Consider the following 19,141-nt stretch of genomic DNA (forward strand, 5'->3'; position numbering starts at 1 on the left):
TTTAATTTACAAATCCAAACACAATTTTACACTTGTAACTTGTTGCATAGTTCATCTCAATAATGATTTGATCGTGTCTTTCGAGAACGGTAGCACTACGGTATGGGTTTTATCTCCGGCAATCATTTGAAGTGCTTGCAAATATCTTAGCTGAAAATTTACAAAAACAGATCAGGGAACGATAGGCACGTATCCCAGAAGCTCCACCTCTTTGAATTTTTTTAAACGATGATGCTACTAACCTGCATGCAATAAGGATTATCCATGAGCAATTTAGTAGCCTTTTGAAGGTTCTTGGTAGATTCTATTTCAGCGTTGGCTACTATTATTTTAGCGTTCGCCAACCTTGATGACTCGGCTTCCGTAGCCATTGCTTTTTGCAGCTGCAGAGGCAGACTTATGTCCTTTCTGTGATATAGAAAAACGAGAATACCTACATATTTTATATCTTAACAGAATACAGTGTAAATAGATTTTTCCCTTGGTTATCGACGTGTTTTATGGGAGTCGCATGATGCATGCTCGCGAATTTAAGTATCACAAGAGAATAATTAACACATGAAAAAAAAAATGGCTCTGTCATTGCTTACAATTCAAATCTCACGATCTCAACCCCCCAGTTAAGGGTGAGCGTTTTCATATTTTCAAACACCTGATAGCTCACTGCGGGGCGGTCAACGAGGATTTCAGCTAGTTTTCGAGTCCCGAGAGCATTGCGGAGTGTTGTAGCTGCTAAGAATTGAGTGGCTATCCTGTATGGACAGACAAATAGAGAACTTGAACTTTTATAGATCATAATAATCTACAGCATTGAAAGAGGTAGTAATAATATCATCGTAATCCATCACCACCACCTATATCAGCCTTACCACGCTTCAAGTTTCCGGAACGATATTTTCTTTCATTATTAGCCATCATTAGTGTCAAAAATACTCTTCGATTTTTAATCAAGTTCAATTTTACAGTTGACTGATTGATGTAATTCTATTTTATGCTTGTGTTTTTACTTACTTATAATCAGCAACGTTCACAACAGCCCAAACCGGATCGTTTATTTTGTAGAAGACAACTGCATCCACAGCAATAGTTAGAGCATCTTTCGTCAAAGCCTGTTTATAAAGTGATACCTAAGTAATCTATTTAGGTGTTCATCAGCATCATCATCAGCCTATCGCAGTCCACTGCTGGACATAGGCCTCTCCAAGTGCATTTAGGTGTTACATGCTAGCAAATTATTGTGTTTTACCTAAAATTACGTGTCCATACATTTAAGTAAGTAATGAAAGGATCGTAATGCATCGATGTGGAAACGTAAGCCTCAAGTTCGTTGCAGTCTTGTAAGGAGGATCCTATGAGTTAAGTACTCTATACTAAATCATTAACCAATTACCTCTTGTGGCGGTACAGCATAACTAATGATTCTGAGGTCGGTATACTTGACGGTATCGACGCATGGTAGCACGTAGACGAGACCAGGTCCATACGCTTTGTTTTTTCGTAATTTTCCATTACGCAAAATGATTGCTCGTTCGAACTGTCTAACTACCTGTTTGAACATTAGAAAAATTGGGAGGCAAAAATTTATTAAGTCAATGAAACTCTTACGTGAAACTTGAAACAGTAGAAATTGCAAGTAAAGAGAAAGAAAGGCAGAGGAACATTATCCAATAACCAATGAAAAAATATTCAGTGAACATAATGCTTTGACCCTTTGCGGAACAAAGTTCCAGCGCCGATTTTGTGCTATAGAAGTAGCACCTATCTGCCTGCCCAGCCTTTTTATAACCTCTATGTTGGGGTCGGCTTCCAGTCTGACCTTATCTGAACGAATATTGGAAATCTCACTCACCACATAAATGGTAAACAAAGAAAATGGAAACGTTATTATAACTAGAAGCAAAGATAGGAACACGAGGCATGATTCTATGCACTTATTTTGATCTGAAAAAGAATGTGTTAGTCAAACCACTTATAATGGAGTGCGCAGCTATGAGCACTCACTGGAGTAACTTATTAGAAAATTTATTGGATTCTATTGGATTTGGAATGGTAAAACATTAAAGTTCAACTATTTAAAAAGATATAACCATTTGAACCAGCAACTTGATTTAAATTGAAGCCATGTGACATCACTTTTGATGCTCTTTCTAAATCCATATCTGTACTTTTGGCTGCCATTGAGATGCCATCATCTTGTATTTTTGTGCTGCTTTTTGTATAGGACATTTTTTTTTCAATTTATTTGTTTAAAATACGGAAATTTGGAATATTAATGTTACGAAAAGTGAGGTTACCAATTTGACGGTTGATGACAATCGAAAACTATTTAATTGTCATAGTATCAGAAACAGTTCTGAAACGTACAAATTGACTATTTTTGTCGATCGCAATGTCATGAAAACTACTTTTTCTGTGATTATTTTTCCGACCCAAATATCGACCAATAGAATTGCACCATTCGACGTCACGTGGTACAACCTACATGGTATTATACTGAAAATTTTTTGAATATTTTCTCTGGTCGTTGCTACGTCAAACTGACAGGTTGTGGCCGACATTTGGGACGGAAAAATAATCTCCCGAATACCACACGAGCTTCATAATTATCTGGCATTTCCCTCAAGGTTCCCTGCAAACAAATAAAGTCGTCAAGTCGTCAACCTCTTGTGGTATTATAAGTGAATATTCCACATACTTTGCCTAACAAAACTATGCAAGAAGATAAGGAAAAGAAGATACCTACTTTTATTTATCTCTTGAGTTGTGGATTTAGTTGCATTTATGGCATTGCTGAAAAAATAAACAGAAACATTCGCACCTTCGCTGTAAAAGTTCTATTAAAGATGCAGCCAAACCAACGATTTTGAGACACGTTCGCGAAGGCGTGGTTTGGTTGCTCATTGAAAAAATATGTATTGAATAGTTTTTATTCGTGTATTTAAATACTTACTGGACGTGCTCCTGGAAGTTCTATAGGGAATGGAAACAGTACAGTTGTAGACTGGTCTGCAGCAATATAATTCAAAGTTTGCAGGTATCTTAGCTGAAATAATATGGTGTACGAATCAGAAAGATAGGCCTTGTACTCGAAATGATAAACCATTGAAACAAATAGGTAGTGTCGAGTCACGTTACAAGACAGACCAAGTGAGACTTTTTAATGAGTATAAGTTTATAACAAGTACTTTTATTTGAATGTTATGAGAAATTGTAAATTTTGTAGACCTGTCGATGGCAAGGTAGATTGACAAGATTTTTACCAGCATAATATGTGGATTCTCCATCATTATGAGAGAAGCTTCTTTAAGATTTTCTGCTGCTTTTATTTCACCTGCCGCTTCAATAACTTTGGCTTTAGCTATGCGAGTACCCTCAGCTTCGGCCGCCATTGCTTTTTGGAGCTCAAATGGCAGGAATACGTCTTTTCTAGAAATTAAAGGAGGGAGGGTAATTGAGGGAAAATATGATGTAGAACGCATACGGAAACGCTGACACAACTGTGCTTATTTGATAGATGACTTGTGCACTGATGACAATATTGAAATAGTGTGTGAATTGTTGAATTGTAGGTATATAATTTAATATTATTTACATTTCAACTCGCTCTATTTTAACGCCCCACAATTGAGTGGTCTTATCTATTTCAGCCCTGGACTTCTGACTTATTGTTTCTCGACTGGTTAGTAGAGTGTATAACGAGTGCTGGCCAAGTATATTCCTGATTGTCGCTATTGTTATCAGTTCGTTTGCATACCTGCAATTGAAAATGGACATTAATTCCTTTTTAATAAAGTCTGAAATGAAATATCATGTAGGTAATATGTTGTGATTCTCTTACTTGTTTGATTGGATGTTCAAGAGGCAATGAAGTGGCTTGTCTATGTGGAAGTATACCACTGCATCTACAGTAACCGTCACTGAGTCTTTTGTGAGAACCTGAAACATAAAGATTTGAAAATGCCAAAAAAACGTTATTCTATCTTGGATATAAATAATTTCATGTTAGATAACTGGTGGGAACACTCTAAGTATCGAGAGGTGTGGAGACTAAATGGGGAGGCCTTTGCCCAGCAGTGGGACAATAAGGCCTAAGACAAAAAAAAAAGATAGTAACGACCACTTTCACATTAAACTCGATTCCATTGTTTAGTTACATACACAAGAAACAATTATACAAGAAAATTTACTTACCTCTTGTGGTGGTAAGTTAAAGGACTGAGTCCTCAGATCAACCATATGAATACTGTCGGTGCACGGTATCACCCATATTATTCCCGGTCCAGCTGGTGAATCTTTCCGAACCCGCCCGAAGCGCATGATTATCGCTCTTTTGTATTGTTTTACTACCTAGAATAATATTAAGAGTTCTGGTACTAGCGTGATAGTGAGTTGGTAATGGTCAATGTCATTTGAATGGAATTCAGCAGTTTCATAAGTGGTATGAGCATGATCAGTAGGAATGGAATGAGCTATCGTTGTGAGTTTTGGATAGGAAAATGGAATTGCAGTGGTTCTTAAAAATACGTTTTGTAATGGGTGCTCACTGGGCTTACGTCCAGCTACTATTTACCTGTAAGTTATTAAATCATTCTGACATACCAGCTTCTTGGTGACAATATGTTTATGTGGTCGAACCTCGAACCCTCTGGACATGAATAATTGTAATACAAACTTACCCGAAAGCAGATCAGCAAAATTAGTGGAAATAATATTATTCCTATAATAGCCAATATCCGAAAAACTTTTTCTTTACGTGATTCTTTGTAATATCCTATAATGAAAATATTATTTTAATGTTTTTCGATAAAAGGGTTACACAGTGTACGTTTACCACATTGATATTCATGAAGATCTTTCGGCTAAGTCTAATTTCTTAATTGTTAAATTACAAATGGTAATTAAGGGTTGTACTATTTACTTGTATTTGTAGTATCTGTTTTTGCTCTTTGTTCCATTATATGAAATTTTTTAACCAAACATAGTATTGCTTAATGTGAACACTATTTACAAAGTTATGACATGTAACGTCACTCATTATGTTGATGTTTTGAATATCTGCATTCAAGAAAGTAAAAACTGAATAAAATTAACAGAATTTAATTAAAAATATTTTTTGACTAGAATTAATATAATTGGCGTCATTTGAATCTGTATTTATAAGTTGACTTGGTGCTGAGAGCTCGGGCCAGGTCCGCCCATGAATGTTTTTAGGAAGTCCATTGGGAACGGAAAGATGATTGTGGAGTTCTTTTCAGCTGATATCGAGCTAAGTGACTGGAGGTACCGCAACTGAAAAAGAAGAGCATTATGATTTGTTGTAAAACTATTCAAGTGAAATCTCCAACTAATTTCTAAGGAGGTCATCATATGTGAGAGTATTTTACCTGTAATGCCATAGGATTGTCTATCATAACAAGGGAAGCCTCCTTTAAAGCTTTGGACGCTTTAATTTCTCCCTCTGCCGCAATAATCTTGGCTCTCGCTTCTCGATCAGCTTCTGCTTCTGCAGCCATCGCCCTTTGCAGCTGCACGGGCAGCCTCACGTCCTTTCTGCAAACGTTCAAGTCAGTTATTGCTTAAGAATAAGCGTTACTTCGAAAATCATGCTTTGTGCTTTTAGGGGTCACATCTAGTCTACTTCTAAATACAATACATTACCATCACAGTCATTACTACAGAAAAGCAAACCTTGAGTCGACCTGCGATTCTCAGTCAAGCACGGTAAAGGGTCCACTTAGCTAGGAGTGAAAAACATCACCGCTACACTGAGAATAGCCCCTTGGAGAGATAAAATGGAGAGACTGGAAATGGAAGTCAGTATTTGAGACATATGTATTGCTTCTTGAAAAGAGAACATTTGAATATGGTACACAAGGAGTAGTAGACTGGAAGGTGGCGGTTGCTAGTGCTGTGGATGACGGCGTGAATGAATGATGTGCAGGAAAAAGTGCTGGACATTAAAAGGATATATTTACATTCTCATTTAAAGAAGAAAAATACATATGGCGTTGAGTGATTCAATAAGGTATTCAAATACTGGCTTACATTTCGACCCTCTCCACTTCAACTCCCCAAGGTTCAGTCGCTTCATCGAGGCTGGCTTGCATCATGTGACTTATCGCTTCTCTGTCCGATAGCAGCTGTGCCAAATCGCGCATGCCCAGAACATTCCGAAGAGTTGTCGCTGCTAGAAGACGCGTTGATGCACTGGAAAATGAAACAAAATACAATGTATGTGTGTGCATTTTTTGGGAGCTCATTTAAAAACTAGTTGTTTAATATTGTTGAAGTTTTACTTCAGCAAGTTAGTGAATGTAACATATTGGAATTCTAAAATGTTTACATATACCTGTAATCTGCAACACGGACAACCGCATTCAAAGGTTCCTTGATGCGGTAGTAGACCACAGCATCCACCGCGACTGTCACTGAATCTCTCGTTAAAACCTGTAAAGACGTACATAATGTATAATTAACAGCTAAAGCCCGAAGTGCAGCTACACCTAGTTCTAGCCAGCTAAGTCTGGGTGTAGCCGGCTACATGTTGCTAAACTAAGTTTTATCTTCTTATCTACGATTAGAACTAGGTGTACGTATTACGCATTACTTTTCTTGGGCCAGTGACCTCAATATTGAACCAAACAAAAAATGTTGTTCAATATTGTTTCACTACAAACTTTTAACAGACCCTTCTGGGCAAACTCATTTGTTTTCATATACTCATGTTTAACAAAAATTTAATTCTAATTCTTAGGGAGACCTAAGTATTTCGACAAAATGTCGAAAAGTCACAAAGGTATATTTTTTTAAACTGGCTAATTTAATGGATGTGTTTAAACAAACCGAAAGGATGTAATTGTAACTGTGTGGCAGTTTACTGGATGGCATTTGCCAAGTTCAAATGTCGTGGGAAGATGCCGCTCTCCTAGCGACATCACGACGCGACGCCTGATTAATTTCGTTAGAACACATGGTTTTTTATCAATGTTTTGTACTCCTTTCTCTATAGGGGCTATGCTTATTTGGGAATCATCAGCTGGCATCACGTAAGCTACTAGTTTATTGGGACATCATCAGTACCTACTTGCTTCTTTTCTAGCTCCGTTTGATGGCAGAGTTAGTCATAAATTAATAATGTATCACTCGTAATAACGATTGCACTTTCAGCAAGTGGAATGACTACTTAATGCGGACATGTTTTAGGTATACTCACTACATTACAGTCATATGAAGTAGGTACCGTTCTCTGATAGTATCATTATCGCCAATTAGCGGTTATATCATAAAGATTACTGAGCCGATTGTACTGATTTGTGAGGCCTTGGTATGGCTTAAAGATGCTACAATTCACACAGTATCTAATTATAATGATGCACAACCACAAACACCGAACACAAATGCTGATCCAAAATGGTTAATTGAAGATGAATCACAATGTACTGTGCAATCTCCAGAGCAAGGCAAGTAATAAATCTTATGCAATTTGTGTAAGCAAGTATACCTCGGTGCAGGCGCATTCAACGGTGCACTCGAGTGTACCCATTACTTTTAAACTCTTATGAAAACTAAGCTTACTTAACGATAACGTAAGTGTAGGTAACAAAAACTTAGGTTATACAGTGATCAAATAGTTGCAACTGTAACAAAAACTGGCCAATGTTAGTTGCTTGATAGAGATACATTTTTTGTCGATCTTACATTTTAAGGAATGTTTTAATCAATTTTCACGTTTTTTGTGGAGCATACTAGAGAACAGAGCCACTATGTACCAGCAGCTTATTAACACGTTACTGCAGTATGTTCGACGCCCTAATTCTATCATTACACGGTGTAATCGTCGTTAATTCATCCGGCAAACAAAACGTATCCAGGTCAAACGGGCCGTCTGTTCTCGACAGAACAATGGGCATGTTAAAATAAACTGTCTTGCATCCTTCATGATATTCACCATATATTTACATATGAACGGCTCAAGTAATTTTTTGAGCAACGATAAGTGGAGCGACTTGAACTGGCCTCTTATAAATAAACGATCATTATGAGAACTTACACATGGAAGCTAGTTTACTCGATATATTAAGTGCAAAACTAACAATGTTGATACCAGAATTTCATAACGTGAGAGAATTATGATGGTGACTGAAATAAACCAGACCGACAAATCTTGGGGATCACATACTTATAAAGGTACTAATGTGCATGTACCTAGCGGCTATAGTTTGATAGGAAATTAATCACCTAATTCATCATGAAGTTCATTTTCTTCTTGTGAGTAGGAACTAAAACAAAAATGTGAAAGACTGCCAAGTTCGATAATATGGGAATGCTTCGCCTATAAAAGAAGTGAGATCTGAATAAGTACCAAGTTCCATATACATACCTCAGTTAAAAATAGTTACTTTTTAATGATGTTACTTGGCAAGTTTTCATACACCTTGTTATAAACCTACTAAATGAATCAAGTATTTAATTTTCTATTAAAACTTGCCAAGTAATCATCATTAAAAAGTAACTATTTTTAACTGAGGTATGTGTATGGAACTTGGTACTTATTCAGATCTCACTTCTTTTATAGGCGAAGCATTCCCATATTATCGAACTTGGCAGTCTTTCACATTTTTGTTTTGGGTGGGATTTCATTTATTTTTGTAAGGTTGTTTATTTTATTTTTTTCTTATGATGAAGTTAGTTAAAGAAATATCTCATTTATACTATCTTTTAGATTTTTTAATATGCACTATGTTTCTTACAAAGAAATGAACTAGATTAACTAAATGGACTAGATTTACCAACTGACTAACATGACATGTTATCATATATTATGTTCGTGGATCAAAGTTACATTCGTTATTTTCGAAAGTGATTCACACTTGGCCGTTTTCAGATTTTACTTTACTTTGACTAAATACAAACCTTTGTACCATTCGAAGATATATTATATAAATATAGATAAATTTAGTTCGTTTTAGTTCCTTAGGGGTATAAATTTACACCGGGTATAAAACACCTTCATTATTTTGAAACCGACTCACACTTGGCCATTTTCAGATTTTTCCCTTTACCTTGACATAAAGACCTACCTCCATGCCAAATTTCAAGTCAATACGACCATTGGAAGTGGTCTAGGTTTTTGATGAGTGAGTCAGTGAATCAGTGAATCAGTGAATCAGTGAATAAGTGAATAAGTGAATAAGTGTATAGTAAAAATAGCGATTTTCTGACGTCAATATCTCAAGACCTACAATAGGTATATTAATGAAATTTTGTATTTTAGATAAGTGAGGGGGTCTCAACAGATACTAGAAATTTGATATGCGTAAATAAAATAGATTTTGAGTTACAGGGGGGTCGAATTTGGCCCGAAATGGTTCGTGTAATATAACCCACGGCCGGTGTGTCGCCTTTTTTGCTCGAACTTGGCGGACACACTGCCGTGTGTCTAGACTACGAATAGTAACCGTTAACATAGTCTCTCTTGCTATGACGTTTTACTAGCAGAAATAACCCACTTTTTAGAAATTGGTTTATGAGTTTTTGTTTGAATAACAACTGTGCTGTTTTGATTGCAAAGATGTTTGTCTTTAAGGTGATTTTTCGGTTATTTTCAACTTTTAGAGTTCAGTTAGCTATGCATGTATATGTATTCTATGTCTAGGTATGTATTCAGTTGCAATTTTATAAGTGGCACCGACCATACCTTTTGTATTTACGCTTCAAATATTTCAGCACATGTTTTAAATCTAGCTTCAATAATAAAGTAAATAATGTTGGCACCACGTGGCTACAACAAAACGGCTGAAACATGGCATTGGTATTGAAAACCGTTAACCCAGTTGTTCCCGCCATTCAGCTGGCTAACGATTAATTGATGTGGCTGTAAACTATCAATCAAAGTTTTACGACATGTAAAACAAACGTTTCTTGTAAACCAATTGTCTGGAAATCGACCCAGTAATCAGATACTATTTGTAGACAAGGGCGAGGTACAGATTGACTTATTGAAACACGATTTTGTAGAATAAAAAATAAACATTACGCATGATTTCAACTCAGGAAGATGCGATAAGAAAGTTAGGTCTTTTTTTTAACGACGTCAAAAATCATACAACAACAACTGATCATCCTCCCGCTGTGGGTTAGCAGCGGTGAGGGAGTGTCAGACTCTTACCTACTGATTAAAAACTGTCGTGTTCCGTCCTAGGCTTTCTATGTACCAGGGCTGCGGTATCTCTTTTGAACAACCCGCAGAAGAAAGATAGGTCTTGAAACAACATTCAAAAGTTGGGAATGGAAAATGTTGGTTAAACATTTCTAGAAAGTATAAAGTTTGTAGTTTTTCAATGAATTACGGCTATACAAACCGTAAAACTGAATGACTTCCACAAAACATAAACGCTCAAAAATCGCAAAGAATGCCACTACATCTATACGCGAAACACTTTTATTACAAAGCTGAGGTAATAACATAAATATTACTGAAAGATTTACCTAAGTAGTACCAAATAAATGCGTGGGTATGTGTATATGTTTATTTAAATTATTCGCGTGTTTATTTTGCACTGAAAGCCACTGACCCGAGTTGGTCATGGCTTGGTTTAGAGTAGGAACCCCGCACACTGCACACTAAACAGTCAATTGCCAACCAGTAACTCGACTGGTTGGCAATTTTTAAAGAGAACTTTGATTCCAATCAATGCTTTCAGTCAGTCTGATACCAAGTATACCAAGTATCAGCAGGTATCAGACTGACTTGGTATCTTGGTAATGTGGGTACACCTTCATACTGATTGATGAGTCACAACAAAATATCGGCCGACTAAAAGTCTGCAGTATACCGGTAACGTGCAGTTGAGATCGCACGGCGGAACTGCCAGACTCGTAATGGACGTCATAAAAATCTGTTTTCAGACATATCATAACGTCTGAAAACAGACTTGTCTTATAGGTCATTTGATGTTTTTTTTTAAATCCAGGGTGATGCATTAAATCTAGATAGAAGGTCATTCATATCTAGGTAGAGAGAAGGTGCAGTAATTCACGGGAGACGATGGTGTAAAGACTCCTGAATTTAAATGCAATATGCTATACCTATTTATATCATAAAAAAATGAAGATCAAAAGAAACCGATTGAAGAATATGGTTATGTTGCGATGAGAAACCCATTATCTATCAATCTATCAATCTATCAACAAGATAGCCAGCAAGATGGTTTTACAAGATGAACCCTTAACTATAAACCCTTATAATTAGCGAGATACACATAACAGTTGATTGAAAATATTATTACTGTAATAAGTAGCCATAACAAAATAACTAATGCTTATAATTCAGACATACGGAAAACATAAAATGATTCGATTACCATTGAGGTTACATAATTGGAAGTAAAGCTGGGAATAAATAATGTATCATTATATAATTTCGCTTTGCACACAGTATAAGACCAATTGATTGATAAAATATAAATCGCAATCAATCGATCGTGGTCTAAGTGGAAAACTGAATAATGATACTATGATTGACAAGCTGATTAAAGCCTGTAGTATGTATTTCATTTTGTTGTTATCTAACTTAACTATTTCAAACGACGAATAACTCAATTCATACCTAATAATCTCTAATTCACCTAAATCAGAATTTCTAAAAGCTAATATTTTAGCTCCTATCAAATCTGTATAGGTATCTGCTAGAAACTATTAGATAAATAGTGCTAGTTAATTATCTTCATTAACTGCCGAACAAAAATACATTGTTACGCTATGAATGAACAGTCAAGGTAAGTATACATTTAACTACTATAAAAAAAAAAACAAGAAAGAACCTACTACTTAAACAGGCCTTCTAACTTAAGACCTCTGAATACTGCCAAAGGAAACTACTTTTGTCTAGTGGCTTTGAACTACATATAAATTCGGAATAACTGTTGAAGTCTACAAGTGCTTACCTCTTGAGGAGGGACGTCAAAGGAGACAGTTCGCAAGTCGACTTTTCTATATGTATCGATGCAGGGAAGCACAAAGAACAGACCGGGACCTCTTGCACCTCCCTTCCTCACTCGACCGAGACGGAATATGACGGCTCGTTCAAACTCTTGCACGACCTGGAAGATTAGTCAGTAAGTACTGTTAAAGAATTGAGATATAAAATATAGTGCTTTTTCCTGATATTAAGAAGAGTAATCGACAGATAAAAGAGCAAAATGCTACTGTATTAATTTACTCCTGAAAATATCTGATTCAAATCAATGATCAGCATCTAACAGCGTGCATCGATGTTCCTCGTTATTGTTTTGTTGATAGAACTTCAGCGAGTAATATATACTACTTTAATCAAATTCCAAACTAGTAGAACAGACTTAAATATTTCCATACAACTCCGAATTAGGTTCTTCAAACATCCGCTTTAAGATTGATTGTAATCCATCAGTAAATTGGGTGGGTCAATAAATTAAAGTAAAACAAGGTACCTTGAAACATTCGAAGAGCGAAAATGGAAAGGTGATGATCACGAGCAGGAACGATAGGAATGTTGCAAATCGCTCTATACATCCCACCGCCTCTGGATTCGCTGCCACACACAAAACATTTTTCGGTTAATTTTGAAAGGACAACTAAAAGTCTGCGGAACCTACAACACTTTGGCCCATATCACGATTCGTAACTTTATCACAAACACAATATTTATCGCAAAACTCGAACATCGGTTAATAAGTGCGACGAAAGCGCGAATTATTTAGTTAAGCCGCCTGCAAGCTTTCACTCTTATTGTCAAGGTACTTACGCATTTGTATCGTGATAGCGCAAGAAGTACCCGTATCGCAATCTAAAATATTCAAATGTTCAAAATTAGAGCTTATTTAATTTGTGTTGAGACGCAAGCGCACTAAGTTGAGTGTTTACTCACGACTGGGCACGTTGTCACGCCTAGTGCTTATCGTTCTTAGCTCCGTGCGCATTTTGAGAGCCCGCCGTACCTTACTGTGTTATTATGTTATTGTTATATCGGAGGAGGAGCAATAAATTCGCAATAACAGCGTATTACTCGGCTAACAATCGCGGACTGCGCTGACATACAGTCTAACTTACTGTCAGAAGAGTCCAGCTGTTTACACGACCCAAAAACTACACTGATTCCAACTAAAAATATCAATTACAATGCGATGTTCCACAACAATAAGAAAGCTATAAATCACCGTTGATAGCGTTTAGTGAAAATGTATTTACGTATTTCGAGGTAGCACTCCACTTCCCCCGAATCCTTGTCGTAGCAACCGAAATCCATGTGGTACGTGAGATCGCAAAATGTTAAATGCATTGACCGTTTTGTCAATCGCGGTAAAGTGGTCGTGTCTTCAAACCGCTGTCTATATTGATACTAAGGTGAGACGCGCGGAAGATCAGGTTGTTGATAAAAATAAATAAATAACGCACTTTGAGCCATAACGATGGGCGGGCGCGGGCGCACACCGGGCCGCGGTGCTCCAAATTGTGAGAATTAGGTATATTGGGGCGTTCCATGCGCCGCTGCACTACATAAATTATAACAGGATGTTTGGATAATAACTGCGCGAATATCAGATTGTTTTACGATAGCGCGGGAGCGCCGGATCTAAAGAGCAGTCATTATGACAAGTACCAACTGAATTTACGTTTCGCATATAAAAATGATGTGGAATGTCTATTTTCAGTATTCATCATGTGTACAATGCCGTTTGGTTTGAACAGCTGTGTTATGTAATGTAGCCGGTGAATAAACTATAAAATATTTACATCACAAATCAATTTGTTGTCTAAATATTGTAGCAGCTGTAATAATAATTTGTTTACTAATCTCATTAAATAAATGATTGAAAGACCAAGCTTTCATTTTAAACATTTATGGCTGCTAGAGAAATATTTTATAACACAGAAGTAGCGAACCTTTCATGAATGTATGTTTCAGGTAAAAAGTATATTTTTCCCTGCTTAACAAACACTAAAAACTTGTTGTTTTATAAGTATGGTATGGTTTACAAAAAAATGGCTTCTGAATTTATGTTGAACAAAATGTTCCGCAAAGGTACTTACTTACCTACTTACTTGTACCTTATATTGTACCTTAAAATAACCTACTATGATATGACACCTTATCAATTATTTCTCCATTTAGGCGTCATACCTATAAATCTAAATATTTCAGGAGAAACATTTTTTACTCAACCTTAAATAGGTCACAGACTTACCCAAGTCGGTCGATGTCCAACTCACAAAGCTATCTTTGATCTCCGTTTGACGTCCCCTGGTTTATAGAGCTAGGTACCTATTCAAGTTATTTTTAGTTCTTAAAATACTGCAGTCTCACGTCAACCTACGATTTCTGTAAAACTATATTTTCAAATTGTTGTCTAATATTATTAATTGAGAATTTCATAGCGTTATTTATAGGCTTAAAGTGTGCAGTGCCCATATTGTTCTCGACGAAGAACAATCCGAATGTACTTAGTCATTTTAGAAGCTCTTAACAGTTCATAAGTTACGTTGCGTGATATTTTCATAGACATGTGTCTTCAAACTTTCTCCAGAACTTGAGAAACCTGCAGAAGAAGACAATTTTGGCCTAAAAGTTTTTTATCCATATTAACGTGAAAGTTCCCCGAACTTTAGGCATTAGCCTAGAATTTACCGACCTAATTAATTAGGTTAGCGTACTATACGTCGGCTCCTAAAATAAATCTTTTTAGTTTGAGCTCAGTAGCTCGACAGTTAATCGTTGAGCGTTGAGGAAAAGGTCGTCAGTTCGATCTTCTACGTGAAACATACTGCTATGAAAATGAAGATCAAATCGAATTACTTCGTCAAAATCTTATCAATTATTGTGTCCGAAGGAATATTAATGAATATTATTAATATAAATAAATAAAATAACTCATAATCAGAAACTAACCGGATCGAATATATTATTATCTCTTGAGTATAAAATTAATAGGTACTCTATTTGAGCATATTATTTTCACATAATTTGATGGCTGCTAGCCATGAATAATATATTCAGCCATCTGCAGCAGCTGTCATCAAGAGTAAAATAAAACGGGGTCAGTTCTAAATGGGAAAGGTTGAAAAATACCAAATTCTGGTCCATTTGTTTATTATCTTGTGAGATAGAAAAGTCAACAACGATATTGTAGTATGGCGCCCTGCCAACTCATCTACTACTCGATTAGTAACGGGTTTTAGTTTCACGTTTTTCTTTAGATTAATATTTTACAGTGATACCGCGAGTTTTCAACGAATGGTTTGTAATTTCATCGAACTAGTGATAGGTACGCGATCCTTAGTAGTATCTTCTCAGCATGATGCTGCCGCGCTTAATTAAATCTTAAAATCACATCCACTCGTATGAATCAAGCCTAAGTTCAATCTTATTATACCATAAGTTTATTTAAGAAAATGGCTAGTCATAAAGAAATGCCCATTCTTGGGTAACATTAACCAACGTTTATACTAATTTCCACATACATAGGAAAAACAAAACACATCCAATAAATTCAGAAGATTTACCATAGGTAGGGGAGAGTGGGGGAATTGCGGACGCTGAAGGGAAATAACGCACAACATTCGTACTATTAGTAATTATCAGTCTGTCTTTATTAATTATCAATCTTTAGTTATTTGTCTACCAACACAATTATACTTATTATACGAGATCAATCAATAAGTATAATATTTTTAGCAAAAACAAAACCTTGTCAGTCCGTATTTACCCGTAGCGCTCGGGGTAAATTCGGACTGATCCTGGGTTAATTACGGACAGCATGGGGTATTTACGGACTAGGTCCACATCACTGACGAAAATCACAAGTAAAGCCTTTAGAAGAACTTCCTGCAGTGCAGTTCTCATGAGCCCACTTGTTACCTACACTTTGAACACATAAGCCAGTCTTCGGCGGGTGGATCACTGCTTTTCCTGACAATAAATGTAAAAGTAATCAACATGTCAAACAAAGTAGCTCTGGGAATACCATATTTTTCTTCCGCCTGACGCAAAGTTATCTACTGGTCTTTTATTTCTTGCACAGCTTTTTGTAATGATTAGATTTTTTTCTTATATATTTCCGAGGCATCTTAAAAATGAGTATTGAGTAGTTATTGATTAATTTCATAATAGTTTTCGAATTAGGGGTAATTGCGGACGTACGTATTTACCCCGCGAGGCTTGTCCGCAATTAACCCAACTGGGTATTTCTAAATCAAAGAGAGAAATTTGTAGATTATGAAAACATTTCATAAAAAACAACATTGGCGATTCAAACTCCATTGACAAAGCTATCCATAGAAAATATCACTTTTTACCATCACTTCATACGCAGACCTGTCCCTCGAATTGTAAAACACTAAAAATTAGATCAATATACACTTTTTTTTTAAATTTTGTCTACCTTTGAAACAGTGCGCAGCCGCCTGTCGTAAGTTTTTGCGTGGCACTAAAATGGTGGAAAGAAACAGATGACAGCACCAGGCTGCCGCGGGGGGGATTGAATGAGTAGATACTTGCTAGTCCGTATTTACCCCGCGTCCGTAATTCCCCCACTCTCCCCTATAGCAACATATCTTTGATCAGCAACTATGTAATCAGACATAAAACACACACACACACACACACATACTAGCATACCGAGACAAACCAGTAAAGGTACATACTACGTTACAAAACAGTCAGCCATAGAATCGAGAATCGTGGGGATCAATCGACTATTGTTAATTTTTCACTTCTATTGTTAGAGTAGTTGAATAATCTTTGTAAAATTAAGCTTTTTGATAGCAACAATGACTATTATAAGCAATTTGTTTGGTGAGTATACCTACAGTAATATCAATGAAGTGAGGGATAAAAACTATAAAATTCGGCACCACAACAATAAAATGATTGCAAGATAGTGAAGAAAAGTTGCAACATGTACCTATGACATGACGAGGCTATACAATAAGTATGCTTGACGTATATAAATAAAGATTACTTATACTGAAAACCACATCAAAAAGTTTTGACATTGAGATGTGGTGTATCAAAAAATGTTGGCGACATTATTACCAGCAAAGCTCCAAATGCCGAACAGGACAACCTTAGGTATATGACACAATAATGTCTCAATCACACACAAAGTCTAGTTTATCTTATCTCCACATAGCTTGTCGGGCTTTTAACATAATTGGCGAACATGAAGCCATTTCATCACGTAGGTAGGCACGCTACTAACCTATTTCCGTCAGTCCCCTGGTTGTAATGCATGATAAGCAGTTCATACACTCTAGTTGCATGTGTAACTGGGATTTCTAAATTGCTTGCTGTACACTAGTCTGGCATACTGATATGATCATGAGGAGTGGTAGACAGAAGGTAAATACTTATTATGTTGATAGCTAAAGCCCACATGCGGCAAAAATCACAATGGCAAAATTTTCCTTAAGTGCCTCTATTTTATGTGGAACAACATCTCTTGATATCAAGGTTGATCGGATCGGACGAGACCGGCATGGACATCTGACAAAAGGGCAAATCCGCATCCAAATATAACGTGGGCTTCATGTCGTTTAAGCCGTTGACTGTACTTCAGCCGTAAAGCGAAAGTATTTTTTTTTACCAGCTGCTGGGAAAAATTAGCAGTTTTCATTTAGTACTGGATTCCATACCATTTACGACATGTTCCATTTAATATTTTGCATGTTTCTTATTTTAAAAGTATCTCGAATTGGATCTTCTTAATTTTCATTTGTATCATACACACGTGATTCAGGATGCGTAACGAGTTAACCAGATGTATTACAGGATATGTTTTGATATTTAGTCACCGACGGCGAGCTGTGAGCCTGTTTGATTACTTCTACAACTTTACTTGTTTTATAAATACTTTATTACTATCAGATCTTTATACTTCGGTACTTTTTAGGATTTTCAAGTCTTTTTCTGATCTAAGTGTTTCAAGAAATGCCACCAAAGAAGCGGTCAATTTGATCCTATTTTTTTTATTGACATATCTTTTATCATTGTAGTAATTGCAACTAGGTACCTATCTTTAGGAATGGCTGAACAAGCAAGAAAAAAGGGTTACTTATTTTTACCTGAAACCAGATTAATTTTCAAAAAGTATAGTACCATCTGATTCAATTGAACGTCTATCATTAAACGTGCATCCATTCATTGGTCGTAATAAAGTTGAATCATACTGAGTCGTGTATTATTCAGTCGCTTTTGATTCTCATTTAGTGTGATTTTAGCGTGCCAAGATGTAGCGTCCTAATTTACTTCGAAGCTTACGTCACACACACATTTGTTTTGCTACAATAAAGCTACTATAATTCTTTGTTTATTTTAAAATAAAAAATTAAGCCCTAAGGCTCGGTTTCAGTGTTTCCCGATACAGAGTCTGTTGTATGTGCTAGTTAATGCTATCTGCTAGATAAAGCTATCTATGTATTTCCATCAGAGATCTGCGAAACCAAAAGTAAATAAATAGTTAATTTGCTAAATAAGTTCCTGATAGGCTATCAGTAGCCCGGTGAAGCTATAAGTATTTTTTATTCAAATACAGTTTTCCAGCATGCAGCAGCATGTATAAATCGATCACGCCAATTTCATAGTTTCCATAGTTTAAGTAAATATAAAACAAGTAAGCAAACGGTGCAGTTTCAATTAAAATATTTAGTTCAAATGTTTTTAATTTAGTAACTGAACGGTTGTCAAGTGTTTTTCTTTCATTATGAGTGAGATATTTAGGCTTCGTTATTATTGCCGATAGATATAACATTCTTGAAATAATATTGATTGATAACATTTTTTGTTCGCATTTTTATCAGACTTTGTTACGTTATATTGCTAAAGAGTTATGTGGAGTTACTAATTGTGTACCTTTTAAGGCATACCTAGGTGTTCTAATATTTGAACACTTCAAGGAAGCTAGACAAGTATGAAATCGGAATCGAACATGGGAAAATCAATGGATTAGGAAACCTTTTTTTGCGGAGGATTGCAAACTCTTTCTTTCTTATAAGCGTTACTTATCTATCTACTGTTATAAGAATATCTCATGTAATTTTTTATCCGACAACGTCCGAAATAAAGTTATGCTATTTACCTAATTGATAACGGAAAAAAACTATCTCATCA

General features: G+C 36.1%; 3 protein-coding genes across 7 annotated transcripts; all 3 read right to left on the reverse strand.

Annotated features, from left to right (window-relative positions):
- Positions 1-5: 5 nt before the first annotated feature.
- Positions 6-2,317, reverse strand: LOC135116850 (band 7 protein AGAP004871-like). Its single transcript, XM_064034446.1, has 7 exons — positions 2,088-2,317; positions 1,850-1,941; positions 1,391-1,546; positions 1,012-1,109; positions 591-752; positions 243-408; positions 6-150 (listed from the first exon to the last, which is right to left on the reverse strand). Exons 1-7 carry the CDS (start codon positions 2,224-2,226, stop codon positions 52-54), a joined length of 912 nt encoding a protein of 303 aa, XP_063890516.1. The 5' UTR covers positions 2,227-2,317; the 3' UTR covers positions 6-51.
- On the reverse strand, positions 1,408-5,019 carry LOC126053420 (stomatin). The gene is made up of 9 exons (XM_049846929.2): positions 4,919-5,019; positions 4,677-4,771; positions 4,192-4,347; positions 3,839-3,936; positions 3,593-3,754; positions 3,261-3,426; positions 2,951-3,043; positions 2,740-2,790; positions 1,408-1,542 (listed from the first exon to the last, which is right to left on the reverse strand). The coding sequence occupies exons 1-8, from the start codon at positions 4,953-4,955 to the stop codon at positions 2,770-2,772; spliced, it is 828 nt and encodes a 275-aa protein (XP_049702886.1). The 5' UTR covers positions 4,956-5,019; the 3' UTR covers positions 1,408-1,542; positions 2,740-2,769.
- An 80-nt stretch (positions 5,020-5,099) lies between these two features.
- LOC135116568 (band 7 protein AGAP004871-like) lies at positions 5,100-13,508 on the reverse strand. 5 transcript variants are annotated; one of them, XM_064034500.1, is made up of 9 exons: positions 13,225-13,508; positions 12,905-12,978; positions 12,782-12,823; positions 12,468-12,568; positions 11,946-12,101; positions 6,350-6,447; positions 6,046-6,207; positions 5,385-5,550; positions 5,100-5,289 (listed from the first exon to the last, which is right to left on the reverse strand). In XM_064034500.1, the coding sequence occupies exons 2-9, from the start codon at positions 12,954-12,956 to the stop codon at positions 5,155-5,157; spliced, it is 912 nt and encodes a 303-aa protein (XP_063890570.1). In that variant the 5' UTR covers positions 12,957-12,978; positions 13,225-13,508; the 3' UTR covers positions 5,100-5,154. The 5 variants fall into 5 exon arrangements, with proteins under 5 accessions (XP_063890570.1, XP_063890569.1, XP_063890572.1 ...); XM_064034499.1 differs by lacking the exon at positions 12,905-12,978; XM_064034502.1 differs by lacking the exon at positions 12,905-12,978 and having other exon boundaries at positions 13,432-13,482.
- Positions 13,509-19,141: the final 5,633 nt, after the last annotated feature.

The sequence above is a fragment of the Helicoverpa armigera genome, chromosome 4 (assembly GCF_030705265.1).
Source record: "Helicoverpa armigera isolate CAAS_96S chromosome 4, ASM3070526v1, whole genome shotgun sequence".
NCBI lineage: Eukaryota > Metazoa > Arthropoda > Insecta > Lepidoptera > Noctuidae > Helicoverpa > Helicoverpa armigera.

Bases quoted from the DNA above. Each gene is read 5' to 3' on its own strand.
- LOC135116568 (XM_064034499.1), bottom strand. From the start codon at position 13,315: ATGCATTTAACATTTTGCGATCTCACGTACCACATGGATTTCGGTTGC. The intron at 12,102-12,467 runs GTACCTTGTTTT...CTAATCTTCCAG, and splicing joins CGCTCTTCGAATGTTTCAAG to GTCGTGCAAGAGTTTGAACG. The intron at 5,290-5,384 runs GTAAAATACTCT...CTTCTTTTTCAG, and splicing joins ACAATCCTATGGCATTACAG to TTGCGGTACCTCCAGTCACT.
- LOC135116850 (XM_064034446.1), bottom strand. From the start codon at position 2,226: ATGTCCTATACAAAAAGCAGCACAAAAATACAAGATGATGGCATCTCA. The intron at 1,942-2,087 runs GTTATATCTTTT...ATTCTTTTTCAG, and splicing joins TCAAGTTGCTGGTTCAAATG to ATCAAAATAAGTGCATAGAA. The intron at 409-590 runs GTAAGCAATGAC...TCTATATCACAG, and splicing joins GAGATCGTGAGATTTGAATT to AAAGGACATAAGTCTGCCTC.
- LOC126053420 (XM_049846929.2), bottom strand. From the start codon at position 4,955: ATGGAACAAAGAGCAAAAACAGATACTACAAATACAA. The intron at 4,348-4,676 runs GTAAGTTTGTAT...ATATTATTCTAG, and splicing joins TTTTGCTGATCTGCTTTCGG to GTAGTAAAACAATACAAAAG. The intron at 3,937-4,191 runs GTAAGTAAATTT...TTTATGTTTCAG, and splicing joins TTAACTTACCACCACAAGAG to GTTCTCACAAAAGACTCAGT.